This window comes from Triturus cristatus, chromosome 3_1 (genome assembly GCF_964204655.1).
Source record: "Triturus cristatus chromosome 3_1, aTriCri1.1, whole genome shotgun sequence".
In the NCBI taxonomy this organism is placed as follows: Eukaryota; Metazoa; Chordata; class Amphibia; order Caudata; family Salamandridae; genus Triturus; species Triturus cristatus.
Genome location: NC_140583.1, coordinates 1,068,680,401 through 1,068,701,027, shown reverse-complemented (window position 1 = coordinate 1,068,701,027; position 20,627 = coordinate 1,068,680,401). Strand labels below are relative to the sequence as shown.

Below are 20,627 nucleotides of genomic sequence, written 5' to 3'. Positions count from 1 at the left end.
TAGTACACAATCCTCACCCCCTACAGGCCCCGTTCCCAGAGTTGAAGAAGAAGGGGGCTTCGTTTGCAGCGGGGTTTGTACAAGAATAGATCTTTCATTAGAACCTACGATCGGCCGAGCATCCCCGGCAAGTGATGTGCTTAATAAACCAGCAGAAGGGCGATCTAATTTAGCTTTTTTTCCCCCCTTAATCTTCCTCTCTCCTTTCCTTTTGGGTACAGCACCCTCCCGAGGCCCTCGTAGACGAGACAACATAGGATCAGTCACGGAGTCGGGAACATCTTACGTTGCAGGGGCCAGTACACTCTCAAGAATAGGCTGTAGTGAATCTCTGCGCGAGGATGTGCTCGACCTAAGATCTTGCAGGACAGATTCGATGGTATGGTCAATACTGTCCATGAGAGCAGTGTGTGAGTCATTCAATTTATCAGGGGATCTAGCAGATGCAAGTAAGCCGAGAGAGGATCTTCTAGTGCTTGCAATCCTGTCTGATAGGCGTCTTTCTAGCATATTTAATTTATTGTTAACGACGGAATTGGCCCTAATAAGGAAGCTATCCAAAGTACCCGCAACCAGAGGATGTCCTGGCATAGTTTTGCTTCGGGTGTCCCTTGATGTCATTGACATCATCCCCGAGCGGGATGCTGCGCCTGTCCAAAAGGGGGGGCCCGGTCCGGTGTTGTCCGTGCTTGAACGGGCTTAAACGGGGCCGCCCTTTGCCCGGGCTTCGCCCCGCTCGCGCGAGAGTGGGCGTGTCTTAAGTAGGCAGGAGGAGGGGTCGGGAAGAGTGTCCCAGGTGCAGCCAATGATGGTTGCGCAAAGTGCACTGGACCTCGCAGTCCCAACAAGGATTTTCCAATTTAAAATAACACTCCTTTCTGTATGCTTGCCGGTCTGCTCCACGGAGGGAATCCCAGAGTGTCTGTAGATTAAAAAGATAACACCAAGCCTACGAGCGGCACTTACTACCCCTGACGAGGCGTCAAAGCGCTTTTTCGGCAAGTAGCAAGCTACTCCAGAACCCATAAAGGATTAGTGGTGAATTAGTATAGTGAAAATATGAAAGAATTGTGAGTGGTGGATATGTTAGTCAGTTATTTGGATTGAGAAGGATAGTGGAGGGAGAAAGAAGAGAAAAAGGTTTGCATTTTTATATCACTTGCAACCCTGATGGGGTGTTGAAGTGTTTCTTTGGCGAGTAGCACGCTACTCTGGAACCCATACAGTGTAAGTGGTGAATTAGTGTAGTGAAATATGAAAGTAATTTGAGTGGTGGATATATTAGTCTGTTATTTGGATTGAGAAGGATAGCGAAGGGGTAGAAGAGGTAAAAAGGTTTGCATATATATAGCGCTTGCTACCCCTGATGAGGTGTTGAAGAGCTTTTTTGGTGGGTAGCACGCTACTGTGGGACCCATAAAGGATTAGTGGTGAATTAGTATGGTAAAATATGAAATTAATTTGAGTGGTGAAAATGTTAATCTGTTATTTGGATTGAAAATGATAGTAGAGGGAGAGAAAGGAAGGATGTAGAGGTTGTTTTGTTGTGGTTTATTTTGGAGCTCATAGCAGTAGAAGGAGGCTTGGGATGAGTGAAAGGAAGGTGGAGGGGGATGAGTAAAAAGGAGGTGGAGGGGGAAGAGCCAGAGGGAGGGTTTAGAAAGGCTTGTTTTGGGGCATCGGAATAGTAAAAAGCGGTATGAGATGATGCAAGGAGGGGTGAAGTAGGGAAGAGTCTTGAAAGGGTTATTTTGGGGATCATAGTAGTGGTATGGGGTTTGGGATGAATGAGAGAGTGGAGGCTATGTATATAATATGACAGTCTAACATTCTTAGATTTCATCACATTCTACCCATCATTAAACCACTGATTACACACTTACAAAGAAATAACTCCAAACCAATAAATGTATTATTTATAACTTATTAATCATAACAGCCCACTCAGTCAGTGCTATCAGCATATCAGTGCGAGAGTGCCTCTTGGTTTGGGTGATGGGAGATACTGAGATTGAATGAGAGGGGCTCATGGGCGGTGGTGATGTAGGGAGAGACTGTGGCTTGCCAAGTTAGTTTGTGTAACAAAATGGAGCCTCTCATTCTACACTGTTTCCGAGAAGGGAGTGGGTTTTTTCTGGATTTGAGAGGGATATAGGGAATGGCGTTTTGCTTGCAGAATCTGCCAAAACTAATAAGGAGAAAGGCCCTAGCTTCTATCACCCTGCAAGTCTGTTCCTGTTATATGCTGGTGTAAGAACCCCTCCTCAGGGAACGATCACAAGCCTTGTCCGGGTGAACTTTTAAAGGAACTAAATTAGCCGAGCTCAACCCCCTGCTAGTTATGTCAAAGTAGACGGGCTTAAATTAGGTTAGTGTGTAAAATATTGATGCAGTCCCAAATCCGTAATAAAGTTAAAATGCAAAGCAATAAAAACCCAAACTGATTTAGAAACATAGATTGAAAATTTATAAACATATCAACACTAAAATGACAAAAAACAGTAAGGGGAAATGCAGATCAATGTTTTCTCTTCCTTTCTCTTTTCTTTTGACTTTGACACACTCTCTTTGAACAGTTTCCAGTCCAGATAATGATGTCCACCAGTCTTTCATGTACACAACAAACACCAGTGTAGGCACTGAGGGCCCAACTCTGAAAGATTTTGGTATGAGTAGATGTGATTTACTTTTGTAGTACTTCTGCCTTACTCCTGGACTTCTGGAGCAAGTCACGGGTATTACAAGAGAAAGCACAGCAACATCGTTGTTACCCTGACCATGGATCACTTAATCAAACCAGCCTCAAGGACTAAGGGGCTCGTTAGGATGGCAGACGGACTCAAGTCCGTCCGCCATCCTAGTGTAAACCGGGACCGTCCGCCATGCATGCGGCGGTCTTGCACACGATGTGACAGCCACCATGGAGGTCGGATCTTGATCATTAACATTGCGGTATTAATATGCCATGTTGCGCATTTCACAGCACTACGTGGCTGGCATCACACAGTGCACCCTCGCCTCCCCCAACGCAAGAGGGATCCGCTATGGGCCCTCAATCGCCGCCAACCTTTCCATGGCGGTTCCACCGCCATGGAAAGGCTGTCTACAGCCAACATCGTAATTTGGCGGATGGTTCCTGCTAGGCACCACTGCCATTTTACTGATGAAGACCGCTCCGCCATGTAATCGTAAGGATTGCCTGTGGCGGTTCCGTGGTGGACGGTCTTTGTGACCGCTACAGTCGCAGTTAGATTCCTCCTGCCATCCTAATTTGGCGGGGGGAATCGCGGTCGGAGGACGGACGGACCGCCACTGCATGGCTGGCGGTGGCAGGCCTTCCTCCATCCTAATGAGCCCCTAAGTTCCTGTTCTAGAGTGAGGGCTCACGTGCTTCCACAAACATTTCTGTGAATCCATATAAGAACTTGCAACCAACTTAATATTGTCTTTGATAATGTGTTTAACACTACTTACTATTCCATTAATTGTGGGTTATGCGTGACTAATGTATGGTGACTACCAACCTTAAGCAGCAAACCCCACCCTTTACAGGATGAACCACTAGCGTCATCGAGTTAACCTGAGCTCAACCTCCTGTTACATATTCCACAGAGCAGATAGACCTAACTTAGCAGCAGCATGAAAAGTATTTATGCTTTACCAAAACAGTAATAAAGTAAAAATACCTCACAATATAAATCCCAAACCAATTAAGAAAAATAGAGCACATTAAAAAAAAAGTAATTTACACCACAGCAACAAAAAACACAACAATGGGAACCAGAGATATGAATTTTTCAATTTTTGAATAAAAATAGCACCAAAAAGCATTAAGCACCAATTGGAGTCAACAGGTTGCAGTAGACTGGGACCTAGGTGCAATTGAGACTGACCACAGTGGAGCCTGGGTCAGATACAGAAACCAGGTTTGATCCAGTCAGAAGTTTTACCTTTGGGCTTAGTCTCAAAAATAGAAGTCCAAAGTATTCAGCTGGGCAAGACTGCAGGCTGTCGCCAAGAATGCCTCCACGACAACGCACTGTCAGTCACCTAGAAAGAAATACAGAATGACACACTGTCCTTGGACAAACAGCTGCACCGCAGCACCATATTATTCCAAGTGATGTACTAAACTCCTTTAAATTAATAGCTGCTTAATCTTGTCTGCCTTCATGTTTATGTTACGTAGTAGTTGGGTTTTCATTTTTATGCTTAAGGGCAAATTGTAAGCCCAGTTTGTTGTATACAAGAAAATAGGGATGTGCAACCTTTATCAGTTGCGACTTGTTGCATTCCTCATTATATAAGTTGTGAAATTAAATTGTTGTAATGAAAGGACTGCCAATGTATGCTGTAATATACAGAGTAAATAAGTTACATAAGTGCAAGCTGTAACATAATGCCACGGTAATACCGCAATAAAAAATATTACTAAAAAAAAGGATGCCTCCATGCAGTTGGATAGCTTTCAGACAAGGTTGTGGTGATGTTGTTGCTCATTTGCTAGAAGGCTCAAAGCACATTAAATTAGAATGTTACACCTTAGGAAGGTCACTTACCAGCTGGATACTTTTAGTATCTTGTCCTGGTAAAGATTTCTTCATTCACTCTTAGGGCTCAATTACGAGTTTGGCAGTGTGGCAGCGGGGCGCCATTCCAGCACCCCACAGACACACTGCCAAACTCGTACTGAGACCACCTGCCGGATTCCGACTGGAATCCAGGTCGGGCGGTCATACTTTGGCAGTCCCACAGTGGTGATGTGCTATGTTTCATATGTGAGACTTAGCAAGGTATCGCCTTGGGGCAGCCAAAGCACGTTCCTGCACGGCATGGACTCCGAAGTCCATGCTGTGCAGGAACTGGAGTTGTATGCAGACGGGGGGGGTACAACATCTGCCCCCCTTCATGCATTCCTTGGCCATGAGGCAAAAGGCAAGGCCCCCTTAGTTTCCTCACTGCCACACTTTTCATGGCGGCCTCACCGCCATGAAAACTGTGGTGGTGTGGAAACTTGTAATATGCTTGGTGGTGCTGCAGCAGCACCGCCAGCATATTGCAGGACTCAGACTGCTACAAGACCATCAGGGATCACAGATAGTAAGTAGCAGCGGTCCCTTAGCTGTCCAACCACCAAACACGGAATACGGCGGTCGGACTTTTCCGGTGCTGCAGTAGACGCACCACCACGATGGGTTTGGAAGTCTATTGGACCGCCAAACTCATAATTAGTGCCTTAGTCTTTTTGGGGGATCTTGGATCCCTCCTGTGGGACAAAGGTGCATTCAGTAGCCGAAAAGAGCTCCACAAGACTGGATAACTTGTCCACATGCTTCCGCTGAATCAGATTTACTGCTGCTAAAAAGCTCCACACATGGAAAACAGGGGTGGCTCCTCCGTTATGGCAGAGGAGTGTTGCCCCCCTGCTGAAAGCCCGCAGAGGCAAGGACAAATAAAACAATAACACGTTTTTATTATCTTTTTCTTTTGCTTCCTGCCAGTTGAGCTGAGGGAGGGGTGGGAACAGCCACATTGACGCTGCAGCACCAGGGAGGGGGGGGGGGCAATGCCAAATGCATGAAGGTTTGGCCAGCCCTAGAGGGCCGACCAAACCATCATGCACACTTAGCCTTTCTCCACCTAGCTGTGTTGTTCAGCCGGGTGGAGACACCATCCACAGGCTCCCAGTCCACGTCTGAGCTCTGAACCGAGGCGCTCAGACCAATCCCAGCGCTGCTCACGTGTTGGGAATGCTATTGGGATTGGGAGCTGGGAGCCTGCGCAGTGTGCACCAGGTTCCTGACATGTACGCGAGAATCGAGATGAAGGCCGCGGCCGTTGGAGCAGGGGAGTGCAGTTTTTTTTTTTGTCTTTTTTTGTGTTACCCCCTGCCCCACCACTTCACAGTACCAGCGGTCGCTCCTGAGGAAAAATCTGAATTTTCAGACCAGTGGCAACGCACCTTGGCGCCTCGGCTTGGCAGGTTTGTCCTGGTCCTCTAGAAGTCTTTGCAGCCAAAATGTTTCTAAGTCCCAAGGTTTTCAGGGGTGGTAGAAGAAGTCCACCCAGACCCAGTGAAGGGTTCCAGACCTCAGGAACAGCACTTGGGGGTCAGGATTGCCGCATGCAGGGGCCACCAGCAGGGTCCCAGGGATGGTCCAGTTGGAACTGGTCAGCTGAGAACCTTCAGCAAAGGACCCTTGTAGCTTGTTATTTCCATTCAGCTTGAAAACCCTTGGATACCACTTCTTTGTCCTGGGTTCAAAAGAGAGTAGGCGCAGTCCTTCGGTGCTCTTCTCAGGTCTTAGATCTTTTGACTTTCTACAGGTACAGCAGTGTTCTGAGGAGGGTACTGAGGATGCCACATTTATGCTTGGCACCATGCCATGGGTGGGGGGGTTACACCTGGCTCCTCCCTAACCAATGGGGTAAAAGTTCCCAGGGGTTACCCCACTCATGTTTGCATTTCCTGTGTGTCCTATTGCAAACAGTCCTACATTGACCCTCTCTGCCTACATCCAGGATTGTGCAACAATTCTCTCCTTGTGCAGAGGCTGTGTGCCCACCCCAGAGATACGGCCATGGAAATTAGCAACCCTCCTCTGTGGTCACTTTAAACCATTTCTGTGGACAGCGTACTCCTCATTGGGATTGGATCCTGGCTGAATGGGGACAAAGAAAGGCCTTTTGAAGCTGTGATATAGCATCTGCCTGTAACAGGGAAGGTCCATTTGTAGAAAATTAAGTTCTTAGGCACTATCCAAATGGTCAACCTACCAGAGAAACAGAAATAACTCCCCACACTTAGGCGATTGTCTCTGCTCTTGAAGCAGTTTCCACACCTCATTCAGAGGTTGAGCACTCAGAGGGCTGCAGCTGGAGGCTAATTCAAATTTGCTCCTAGAGGTTTTGAGGCAGGGAAACAGTAACTTTTCTAAAAGTACCTTTCCCATAATATTTATTAAATTTTTTTGAAAACCAGACTTCACTTGTGAATTAGGCGTGTAATACATATTACAAAGGGTATAAGAATGAAATTCTAGTTCTTTCCTAGCTGAAGATAGCATTTTAAATGTAATATTACACCGCAGTCTTGCTCTACGGAACAACCCCCCTTGTAAGAGCCAAAATAGCGTTTAGTTACTAGTCACTGTAAGGACATATCGAACATTACATTTCTACACATCCTACTTTTAAATATCATGCCCCCTGTCTTATGGGCTGCAAGGTCTACTTGTGGATGAGTTATTATTTAAAAGTAAGGTTTAGACCTCTGAAAGTTTTTTCTTTTGGCTGGTCGAATTGCAGTTTAGAAACTGTTTCAGTCAGACTACAATGGTAGGCCTGAAACCATGTTTACACTGTCACTGCAGTGGATGGCACAATAGGTGTTGCAGTCCACTTGTGGCATTTAAATTAAAGGGACTGGGTACACCTTGTACCATATACTAGGTACAGAAAGGTATGTTAAATTTGCCAATTATATGTATGTCAATATGACCATGTTAAAAGGAAGACGCACAGGCACGTCACTACTGGTTACCAGGGGTAAAGTGCACAGAGTTCTATAGTGGACAAAAACACATAAGACAAACATCTGGGTGTACTACACACAAAAGATGGTCATTTCCTATAGCCACCATCAAACGTTTAATTTCAGAAGAAACCAAACTTTCTTAAAATGAGATGCAAACTGTAACCCTTTATCAGACACAATGAAAGTGAGAAAACCTTCAGTGGCAAACACCTCTGCCAAAAACATAATGACTCCTTCAGCTGAATAACCTTGCATAAACAAGAAATACATCAATTCAGAGTAACAGTCTACTGGTACTACCAAATAATTAATTCTTAGAGGTGAAATCAATAGCACGTTTTTCAGTAGCTTTACTTTTAACACAAGAACTTACAAACGACTACACAACATCCTCCATTCCTGGCAACCAATATTCTGTAGATGTGTCTTAGTTGCTGTGAGTATCTTATACCCATTGAAAGTGAGTGCTAATAGACTAGGCCTTCCCTGTACAGGAAGTACAACTTTTGTGGTCTGTATAGTCACATATCCTTCTATAATCAACTCATCTGTATTTTAGCTAAATTCTCAAAATCTCCCTTAAGATATCTCTTGTGCAGGTAACCCCACTGTTAGAACTGGGGGTCTCTAGTTGGCGGGGGTAGGTACCTTTGACCAAATAGGGACCCTTGCTTCTAACTCAGGGAAAGGGGATTACACTACTGGATAACCCCTGCTCACCCCCTTGGTAGCTTGGCACGAGCAGACAGGCTTATCTCAGAGGCAGCGTGTTAAGCGTTTGTGAACACATACAGTAATACAGTGAAAACACTACAGATAGACACCACACAGGTTTTATAAAAATAAGTATTCTTTATATAGACTTAACACAAGACCACAAATGACAAAAATCCACAATACTGTACTCAAAATTGACTTAAAGATGTTAGAATTAACTTAGTTCAAGTTGATGGTAACTGCGACACAGTTCTCACAAAAGTACCTGGATGCGTAACGCAAAATAAACAAAAGGCTCGCAGCGTTGGAGATGCGTCGGTTCCTTGCTTCGGGGGAGACGATGCGTTGCGCCTCAATGTTTGCGCATAGTAGGGGATGTGTCTTGATCCTTACCGGAGAGGAGGTGATGCGTAGATTCTCGTGCTGCAGCCCGGTTGCGATGCGGCAAGATGGCGCCTCGATGCGATGCGACAATCCGGTGCGATACGATGGTGCCCTTGATGCGACGATGTTGAGACGTTGCGGGCACGCCCTGGCAGCCTTGCGGCGACTCGTACTTTTGATCTGCGACAGGCCCTGCGACACCTTCTCTGGTGATGCGACGGCAACCCTCACTGTTGCGACGCGCTTCTCCGGTGATGCAACAGCAGACAGCTGCGATGGAGGCACGCTTCTGGGAAACGCGGCGGCGGCATGCTTCTCCGGCGATGTGATGACTACCACTGCGGCGGCGACATGCACCTTCTCGTTGCGTCGTGCTTCCAGCTCCCAGCGACACGCAGGTTTCTGCAGATCGAATTCCCAGCAAGGAAATTCAGAGGGAGCTGGTGGAGAAGTCTGTTATCCCTGAGACTTCAGCAAGAGGCAAGCAAAAGTTCAAGCCCCTGGAGAAATATTCTGCAGGATGATGAAGTACACACAAGTTCCTTCTCCTCTCCTTGGCACTGAAGACACCACTGTAGGCCAACACAGCAACACAGCACACTGGCAGGGGGGGCAGTCCACTCCCACAGCTTCTTTTGGTTCTGCTCCTTGGCAGACGTTTCTTCTTGTTGTTCCAGAAGTGATCTAAAGTCTTGGGGTCTGGGTCTCCATATTTATACTACTTTTCTCTTTGTTCTCTGAAGGCAGAGAGGCATTTGCCTAGTCAAAACCAGTTCTGGTCAGTCCTGGAGCACTTTGTTTACAAGACTCCTTCTTTGCTTTCAGAGTGCAGGGCAGAGACATCAGATGCACCACAGGAGGTGGAGCCAGCATTGTGGAGAGAAGGCCCAGACCTATTCAGGTCCCAGGTGCAACTCCTCCCACCCATCTAGATGCAGATCTCTCTATCCAGCCCTGTGCTGACTCACCCTGTCTCCTTGAATCCCCCAGCCCCTGTCACTCACAGAACCAGACACACAATACACAATCTAGCAGAGGCAGGCTTGGACAGTTAAGCAAGAAAATACCTACTTTCTAAAAGTGGTATTTTCAAAAACAGGGGGCCCGATTCACAGAACTAACTTAAGACAAAATCCTAAACTTACTACCATTTTGGTATTCACAGAAGGCACTTACTCATTTCGGTATTCACAGAAGGCATTTAGGAGTCCTAAAGTTAGGAGTCCTAACTATACTACTACTAAACTGAGAAAAATCCTAATTTTAAGACTTTTGGTATTCACAGAAGGCATTCAGGAGTCCTAAAGTTAGGACTCCTAACTTCTGTGAATACCGAAATGAGTAAGTGCCTTCTGTGAATACCAAAATGAGTAAGTGCCTTCTGTGAATACCAAAATGGTAGTAAGTTTAGGATTTTGTCTTAAGTTAGTTCTGTGAATCGGGCCCAGAATGTTAAAACCAACTTCACTAAAATATGTCTTTTGTCATTCTGAGTTCAGGCATACTAAACTATAATTTGTACCATGTTCCCTGAGTCCGTTAGGATTATAAGATGTAATAATCAAATTGCTCATTCTGGCCTATGGGGAACAGGTAGCCTTGCAATAGTGAAAAACGAAAATGGCTGTAATTCAGTATTAGGACATGCCACACACACCAGGGCATGTCCTACCTTATACTTACAATGCACCCTTCCCTTGGGCCTACCATAGGGGTGTCTGATATGAAGATAAGGGAAGGTTTAGGGAATGGCAAGTGGGTGCACTTGGTCATTCAGCATGGCAGTACCAGACTGCACACAGGCTCTGCAATGGCAGACCTGAGACACAGTTTACAAGCTACTTCTGTGGGTGGCACAACCAGTGCTGCAAGCCCACCAGCAGCATTTGATTTACAAGCCCTGGGCACACAGGGTGCACTGTACTAGGGTCTGACAAGTAAATCAAATAACCCAATCATGGAGTCACTAATCAATACATCAATCATAGGGAGCACTTGCACTGTGGCACTGAATGGCAGTGGCACAATGCCCAAAGCATCTAAACCAGCAAAACATACAAAAAACAGAGGAGGCAATCAGAAAAAATGGAAGGGAGACTCACGCCAATGGTACCAGGTCTAACATGTGTCCCCTCCAGCTGAAAAGTGGGGAGAACTACTCTTCCCCTTGGGAGTTCTCATCACTAAGGCGGAAAAATCTGGACAGACCATCAGCATTGGCGTGTTCTGTACCAGGGCGGTGTTCCACCGTAAAGTCCATCCCCTGTAGGGAAAAGACCACCTCAACAACTTTGGGTTCTCACCCCTCATCTGCATCAGCCATCTGAGGGGCCTGTGGTCTGTCTGAACCCGGAAGTGAGTCCCAAACAGATATGGTCTCAACTTCTTCTGTGCCCAGACCACAGCAAATGCCTCACGCTCAATTGCACTCTACCTCTGTTCCCATGGAAGTAACCTCCTACTGATGAAGGCTTCGGGTTGGTCTAGGCCCTCTTCAATAATCTGTGATAGAACAGCCCCCACACCATGCTCTGAAGCGTCTGTTTGAACAATGAATCCTTTAGAGAAGTTGGGCGCCTGAAGCACGGGTGCTGTGCACATGGCAGTCTTCGGGGGATCAAAAGCCTTCTGACAGGTGTCAGCCCAGTTCACTTTCTTGGGCTGCTTCCTGGAAGTCAGCTCAGTCAAGGGTGCAACAATGTTTCCATACCCCTTGACAAACCTCCTGTAGTACCCCGTGAGTCCTAAAAAGGGTGCCTGAGTTGGCGCATGGCAGTCCATTGTTCGCCAGCCCTGGGGAAAGGACATGAATGTGCTGTATCTTGTAGATATGGCACATTCCTGCCCTTTTCTTTTGACGCTTGGGAGCGCAGCAGTAAGGCTTGCTGCGCTGCCATGCCTCAACATATTGCAAATGAGGTCCCCTGTGTTTCCCCTGTTCTCAGCCATTCAAAAGAGAACAGCACCAGTCCCTAGAGGATTCACATCTATTGTATCAACACTCTGGGCATCGGCAAGGTATTGCTTGGAGGAGGAACCCAAGCAATTTGTTGCTACACATTTTCAAAAGTATTGTGCTTCCTATCACTCAAACAAAAACAGCTCCATTGGGAACAATTTATAGTTGGGTTAATAAGAAAGGCAATTCTTGCTACAAAGCAAGAATATTACACTGTTGTCAGAAGGCCCTAACGGGTCCTTATTCACCACAGGTGGAACATTAGCTTTGCTTTGAGAAGATCCTTCATGGATTTCATAGCCTCAGGTGTCAGATAGTGCCCCAGAAACTCAATATCTAGAACAAAATAACAATTCTCCTTTACTGTCACCTCCATGTGTCTTAAAAGGCTCCAAAATTACATTGTGTTCTATTACAGTCAAAGCAGAAATTAAAATGCTGTTTTGCAAGTCCGTTATCCCCAAAACATCCTGGAAAAGTCAGAACAGTGGTTCCGGAACATTGCTCAAGGTGAATTGTGTCTGATTAGCATGTACAAATATTTATGTGCACTCAGAGGTGTGATAAAGGACCTGGATTCCTCTGCAAGTGAAATCTGGTGGTAGGGGCTCTTATGTCAATAGGAACTAGCCACCAGGGCCAGCACCGGGTGCTGACTTCAGGTGGGGGCATCATGTTTGAAGCATATTATGGTTTTAAAAGCTCCTGCTGCACTGTCCCTGGCATCCAGCACTTTCAGGCAACTATAAAAATGTCAAGATAAATCTGGTGATTAATGTTCTTCCTGGAGAGAGATCAGAGGTTTGTCTGGTGGAAGTTTTGACTCTTGGTAAGGAAGCGCAGAGGGTAAATATGCCTGCAGCAAAAAACATGTACCATTTAGATCACAAAGTGCATATAATGTAAATAGTCCAGTGGGATACTGCTTTTGTCTGGGAGATCCTTTGTTATGTGCAGTTTATAAATTATAATCCTAATATAGAACAGTTAGCTATTAACTGTCATCAAAGAGCTTCATGCAAGGTATCGATTAGAGTGTTAGGATTTTTTCCCCACTCTTTCATTATCCAAATGTTGGAAAAAGGGTTCATTTGGATAGAAATCAATTTTGATTATTAAACAGCACCCCCAAGCATGGTGTTACGTTTTAAATTCTGAGTTTGTGCTTCTCCAGGCCAAGCCCTCAAACTATCCTGCCTACCAGTATGGATGATATGTGACCCCTAAACTGTGTAGTCCTCTGTCTTATGTAACATTTTCTATACACTGATTTATAGACTTATGATTGATTGTCTCTGTGTAGTGTGTGTGATGAATAGTGCTCTGATACCCTACACTGGTATGAGTGGTGGTGGCACTATAAAACTAACTTAAGTGCATCTGAGATAGAGCAGTTATAGAGACTTGAGGGGCACTGTTAAAGGGTGGCAGTGAGGGAATCTGTGACGGAGGTGGTCGTGGGGGGGTGCCAACAAACATTGTTGCACTGGGAGCTACATGCACTAAAGCCGGCCCTGCGGTCTCCCCCACGTGTGCAAATATCTGTTGGATTTTGAGGCTCAAAGGGCAATATACCAAGATATTCTGAAGGAACTACCAATGCAAACCTCGCCAGAGGTGTGTTTGGTAATAACTATGAGTGTAATCCAGTCAGAATCCACTTATACTATTTTTTTAATTTCACAGGAGTTACAAACGCAACTTCATTTGCATGATTACATTTAACAGTGTACATCATAATTTACCGCACACAGGAGCCGCTTTATTCTTCATAAGAATCTCAACTCCATATCCACCTACACAGTGCAGATTATCACAAAAATACTTTGGACAGCTCCACAAATACATCTAAGATTTTGCACGTTTTAGACAACAGTAAAACGGGTGAGCAGTAGTCCCAATTTTTTTCTTGTTCAAATAGTTTTTATTGATATTTCAAAACTTGGAACATAAGTGAAAATGGACAAGAAACAAAAATAAATAATAAGTGCCAAATACAAGGAGAAAGGAAGGCTTCATTATACAGACATGCTTATGATGGAGAAACATAAAATACAAAGTGGAGGCCATTTGTTTTTGATATACATTCTGCTTAGAGGGACCACGGGTAGAGGAGAAATCATAACAATATAATGAGTGATAGAAAACACGAATTAAACATATACTGTTCATGCGTCATTTTTTTAGATATAATAGTTCACAAATTTAACACATTCCACTCATATCTCCTCATTATTTCCATCTTAAAACTTCGTTTGAAGAGCCTCTGGTAGGGGGTATGTCGCATGACCGAATTGATACAAACTCCATGTGGTGGAACAAAAGAAGGAGAATGTGATCATAAGTATATGCCTTAAGGGAAAATTGTAGGACATTAAATAGGTAAAGATTGAATAAACAGTAGGCTTATATCACCAGGCGAGACCATTAAATTACGCGTCATAGCTATATCTTTATTTCATGTGTTTTGTTCGGTCTTAATTAGCCAGAATGCTCCTGCCAATTGTATTCATGGTGGTTCATATTTAAAGGAGAAGGCATAGAGAGGGACCCATAGTTTCCTGTGGGGAGATGGCCAAGGTGAGGATTGTAGGGAGATATTATCAGAAATTCTGAGGAAGGAAAGCTATTCATGCCACATCTTAAAGGAGACTGCTTTGGAGTTCTTCCAATTATTAAGAATTAGTTTACATGCAAGTGTAAGCATTAAGTCCAAAGGAAGAGGAGCACTATTAAATAATTCCCAACTTGCCATGGTCTTTCCATACAAAAATGCAGTAGCTTTCATGAGCTTCATACATTTTGGTATAAAACTTTCTGTCCTTGTAGATGAAACAATCATAAAAGTTGCACCCCTTGTCAATGTTGTTCTCCCTGAAAGCCAGCGGACCAATATTGGTAATTTCTAAAGGTACTCCTTGCCAGTAGTCACTGATCGATTCACCTGAAATGATGGGGATTGCTGATGCCGAATCTAGTCACTTGTACGGATAGTTTACCAGGATCAATGTGGAAAACACAATCGCCTTCGTAGACAACCTTCACACCAGACTACACTGTGAGCACAATTCCTACTAGTCCCTCCCTCAAATATTCGCCTTGTACAGTATTAACCTGCACAATCATAAAAATGATAAAAGAAACCGGCACATCTTGGTAAAATGCACAACCTTCTGCACTTATTTTCTCTGCCTGCTGCTGCCAGGACAAGTAGTAGCATTGGCTGGTTGTTTTTGATACACTGCGATAAGGGTACATTGGTACATACTCCCTTCTTCTTTTACATAGTCCCCCTTTACAGCCCAACTTGCTCAATGGAACAGGGCGCTCCACTTTTAACAGGTTCCTCGAATGCTGGCATTGAATACTCTATGCCTTTCATAATTGCAATTGTTACTTCTAATGGTGGATTGCATCAACATGAAAGACATTCTTTGGTTTCTTATCATAGCTGTTTACTGTATTTTAATGTCTTATATGCTGATTTATTGAACCCTCGAATTCACAAACGAAGCAGAGACTCTCAAAGCAGCCACACGGGTGTCAGTGGCTTCTTGGGGTTCCGGTGGTGTGTTAATTTTTTTTGATATGCCTCTAAAATGCTGAGATCATCCTAAAAATGCTTCCACAGCTTCAATCCTGCTTTGAACTAATCATCTCATCTTCCAAAACTGACTCAGATGTATGATCGAAGATATTCGATCTTCCTGACCCGAAGCAATTGAATAAGCAGCCCCCTTCCTCACAAGCTTTGTCATAATTGGCACCAAATAGTTCTTGATGGTTCTATACCCCTGTTTCCAGTTAATGGCTGGTGATCAGGTCCTGGGACAAATAACACGTGTGCATTTACATTCCGCATCGATCCTCAGCTAGTCAAACAGAATAGTGTCAAAGGAGCACAGCCCGATAAAACTAATGCCGACAGCAGTCAGTAAAATCCCGTATTATACCTAAGGCGCCCTGTTTTCCGTTTTTATGGATTTTTACAGATAAATACAGACAGAAAACAATGTGTTTTCTGTCTGCATTTATTTTTTGGGTGTTGAAATTGTTTATTAGCATTTATTAAATATAATACAATAAAATACAGAAATGTGCAATATGGTAACAAAAATTACATTGGAATTAATGCATAAATAATTAAATATATGAATTTAGAAGAACAAAGAACTTATCTTACTAGAATACAAGTAATACAATAATAGAATGCAAGAAGGATGAAGGAATCCAGTTGTGAATAAAACAACAAGCAATTTGATAGAAAAACTATAGTGACAGATGGTAAAATAAAGAGTATATTTAAAGCCAAAAGATAAAGAACGTGATACAAGGTGAGTGGATAAATACAGAAAATTGTGCTCCTTTTAAGTGACTCTCAGAGCTGTCTTTCATGAATTGTAGCCTATCAGCTGAGCAGATGGACAGCATGGGAAATAAAAAAAACAGGATGAAATTTCTTTAAATAATGGTTTGTCAACATACGTTAGCGGTATTTGGCTAATATTTAGTGGATATATTGTTACGTAACATTTGTTAGCTTAAATACCTAAATCATGACAGACATCAAAGTATGAGCGAGTGTCCTAGCAGTTAAATGAATATGGAAATGTATAGTTTTACAACTTCATTTATACACAAAACACAAAATAAATATGGATAAATACAGATAAAATGGGCAAAAAATAAATATGGCTAAGTACAGACGGAAATGTAAAAAATATAAATACCATAAAACCGGGAGCCCTAATTATACAGTACTGTTCCACAAAATTAATTCGTCATTGTAGATAGTACATTCAGCAAGCACCGACGCTGATGGCAAGTCTTGAAAGCAGACAGGATAACTACATTACTGATGACACACCTTATGCACCCAATTTCCAAACGCACATCAAAATGCATCTGTTAAGTACTTTTTTCTGGTCGACCCTACAAGACGGCGCATGTTTAGAGGCATATTGTGGCCTACCAACGACAACACTGATGGGCTTGGAGCCCACCTATTGCTTACTTTTCATTGGCTTTTCTCATTACTCCTATTTGCCCGCTTCTTATTCATGCACCAGCATGTCAGTTTTGTGTTTGTTCCTCCCATGGAGCATTGCCTCTTTACCAGTGCTTTGATTGGCTGGCATCTCTTGCTTCCCTACTATTCGAGCACCATTATTACTCGAGCACTACTATACTCGAGCTGTCTCCCTCATGGATTTCTCTCCCCATGTTGCTCTCTGATGCCCGCCCCTCCATGTTGCCCTCACTCCTATGCTTCTCCACACGGCCTTCCCTCATCCATGCCCTCCATGTTGCTTCCCCACCGTTCCCTCCTTCCCCATGTAGCTTTAGCGTTCGCTCCTTGCACCGTCTCCCATCTGCACATTTCTACAAAATGACGTAGGGGCCGAGCCTAAAGCTTTATTTTGCTTTTTTTTTTTACTTTTGCTGCGCTGTATAGCATCAGCAAATAAAATGGGTCACAATGGCCAGACTAATTGGACTTTCCAATGCTTGTTAAGATGACTGCTGCTACATAAGCATTAGTATGGCAAATATCTGTTGCAGCCTGGCCTTCACCGAGTTACTGGTTCTGACTAGGCCTGGGCGGTAAATTCCGTTCCGTTCGCGGAATTTGCGGAATTTGGGTAATTTCGCGTTCCGCGGAGAACGCAAAATTGGCCAAAAATCTGCGTTCCGCGATTTCGCGAAATTTTTTGCTTGTTCGCGTTCTCAATATGCGTGTTCGCGAGATATTTCACCCCGAGCACGCAAACAGCGATCGCGAACAGGAAAAAAGTATCGCGAACAAGCAATTCCGCGTGTTCGCGGAATTTCTGCGTGTTCGCGGAGATTTTTACCGTTTCGCGGAGATTTGCGTAACGCGGTTACGCGAATTCCGCCCACCCCTAGTTCTGACAGCAATGGGCAGATTATCATTAATTCCACGGCAAACAACTTAGGTTGGAAGCTCATGCTGTGTCGCTTGTCGAATGTCTACAATACCAGTAGTGCAAATGGTGAAGAATTGCGGCTACAGCGCTGCATAGTCAGGATATGTGCAAACTCAAAAAAGTGGGAAATGCTATAGTGACTATGAAGGCTCCAACTTAGTGATACCATCATCCTCTTTGCCAATATTTGGAGCATTGATCTTTATAAGAAGAACCTGTGGTGAAAAGATACAGGTTAACACAAGCGCTGCACCGTTTTGTGCCGGCATCAATGATAGGGTATCCGAGAGGCAAGGCTGTGCCTGAACGAGGGCGATGGACTTTGGTCTGTTCTCCAAGAAGGATAAGGACTCTTATGAGAATTGAAACTCAGTTCACAGAGGTGACCTGAGTGGTTTAATAAGCAATTAAGTTGTGCAATGTGTGCTATATAAAATGTTTAAATTAATAAATAAAGAGGTTGCTAGTGTTTTTGAAATGTCAAAGGTGTTTTACTTGTGTTGAAATAATTAGTTCTCCAGTTGACCGAGTCTCAGAGGATCACCCGCTTCACCGCCTGTATGCAGGGTGACAAACTGCGCTTGGACTGCCGATACGAAAACAAGACCAACAATCTTCTCAGGTATGAGTTCACCCTGACCCAGGACAGGGAGGAGGTGATCGCCAGCACCCTGAACATTAACATCTTAAGCCAGCGGTACCATGACCGTGCCCGCGTCAACGTCTCCCGCAACCTGGTCTTACTCTACATAAACAAGTATGGTCCCCTGGACAAGGGCACCTATGGCTGCAGACTTCAAATCGACAACGACTACACGGACAAGCAAGTGTCTACTGTGAAAGTGATGAAAGGTGAGGAGGGAAAGGGTGCAAGCAGCTTGTAGGAGCTACTGTCTGCATGGGATGTGCCTGTATGTGTGCATGTCTAATATAGCCGGGAGGTCCGATGTTTGCAACGGTACATGAACAATACACAAGTGGCCCCATGGACACCATGTGACATCAAATGCCCGGACAGTATCATTAGAATCATTGTCATATAACCAAGTCTGCATTTCAGTAAATGATGAAACATCCCAGGCCTATAATGCACCACTCAACAATCTTTTTATAAACTTAGTTTAATCCTAAAGAGGTGTGGCCAAGAACCCTTAGTTACTGGTTGCAAATGCGACCCTATCACTTGTTCCTTGGCCCCACCACTGGTGAACACAGCTTTCAACTGAGTTGGCTCTCGATTGTCTAATACCTGAGTAAGAAAATGGGCTTTTTGTGTAACATTTCCACGAGTACCAATATGTCGACCAGGTATTCTGTACTCAGCAAATGATGGCCATTCATTCTGAGGCACATCAGCTCGCTGATGAGCCTTTATTCGGAGCCCAAAAACTGACTAACAAGCATTTAGTAGAACAATAATCAATGGCCATGCCTTCTGTGACACATAACGAGATTGGCAGCTCTCCCTACTTAGTGAGCAACCGATAAGTCTTAGGGCAAGGGCTGGGATCTTGTGTTCCTTTCCTGTTTCTGAGGAATGTCGTAAAGCTCCTAGAGTCATACAAGCACACATCTAGCATAAACACCAATCCGATTTACTCGAGGTGCGCTTTTTTCAAGACTCCGCAGTGTAGTGGACAAATTAGCAAGCTTTTGACTTGCGCTATTACACCATTTCATATTGCCAAAGAAATCAAAAATCGACGCGTAAGAAGTCTTCCTTTTTCCCTTTTTGTATATCAGGGATGCAAGGCAAGCACAGGTAGGGGCTCCTCACTACGACAGAAGGTGTTCACTCAGAGGTTAAGTTCCATAAAGAGCTCAAATTCCACAAGGGGGTCATGGTTCAATCCTTTTTATTCCATAACCCATTTTAATCTAGAACTTTAGTCCAACAGGCAATGAGATAAGCCAGGAGCACAGCTCTCAGATAGGCCTGGGCGTAAAATTCCACTCAATGCACAGAGTTTGCAGAGTTTTTCCCACTCCCCGCTCCGTGTAGCATGCAGAGTTCTGAAAAACACAGCAGAGCTGTGTTTTTTTCCATGCTCATGCTCACCAACGTTAAGTTGGCGAGCACGAGCAAGAAAAATCTTACTCCAGACCACCTCCCGGCAAGATTTCTAAACGCGGGCGGTCGCGGAGTGTCACTACTTCTCGCACTGAGAAACCTTAGGTTCACATTGAGAAAGCTGGTACTCGAGTAGACCATCTACTCGAGCGGCAGAAAGAAGCAGCAGCCCTCTTGTGCTGCTCGTGGTGCGGTTTATGTTGATTTTACAGCGCTGGACAAACACCTGGCGCTAAAAATCAGCACGAATGTCAGAAAGCACTGTACAGCTTTCAAAACTCTGCTGAGTTTTTTAGTCACTTTGCGGAGTTCCACTTGGCGGAACTCTGCGATCTCTTCCCAGGCCTAATCTCAGAATGCATTAGATTTCCAAGACTGAATCAAGGGGTTATATGACAACCATATCTTTAAGCTGAGAATTATTTGAGGGCTGAGATCTATTTAATGCCTGCTATTTTGCTGTGAGAGCTTTGAAAAACACGAAATAAAATCAAACGACATTCACCAAAATGAGATGACCTTTCAGGTCTTGAAAAAGTAACCTATCTCAGTTTCCAAAAGACAGGCTTGTTTAGGAGTCCACCTGCGCAGTCGTTCTACTTTGATACCAGCAGTTTTGCTCTCCCAGTTACCAATGCAGGATTCAAAGTAAGAGAATACAAACAATACAGCTGCTCTGAGTGTGTTCCTCGCTGAAATAATATAGACCTTCTTGAGATCTAATTTAATGAACTGCCTCTAATGGCGACTGAGGCACATCCAAGTAGAAAATGTGACACATTTCGTGGCATATTTACAAACCTCTATGGCCAAGTGACGTTCCTGTGGCGATATGTGCTTCACCTGCAGCGTTAAGCAACTTAACGAGGCTTAATGCTGCCTTGTCAATAAAGCCCTCCCCTTTCACACTAAATACAGTGTGAAAGGGGAGGGCAGTGGGTGTTGTGGTGGGCGTTCCACCGCAACACCCATTGATTTAGAATACAGTTTGTGTTGCTGGCCCACTCAGAA

At 44.3% G+C, this 20,627-nt stretch overlaps 1 protein-coding gene across 2 annotated transcripts in view; it reads left to right on the top strand.

Annotated features, from left to right (window-relative positions):
- THY1 (Thy-1 cell surface antigen) overlaps positions 1-20,627 on the top strand; it is an 84,592-nt gene that overhangs the window by 55,502 nt on the left and 8,463 nt on the right. For both annotated transcript variants that reach the window (XM_085645943.1, XM_085645942.1), the window contains one exon: positions 18,059-18,397. In XM_085645943.1, coding sequence (XP_085502069.1) covers positions 18,059-18,397 — 339 coding nt within the window. The remainder of the gene's footprint in view (positions 1-18,058; positions 18,398-20,627) is intronic.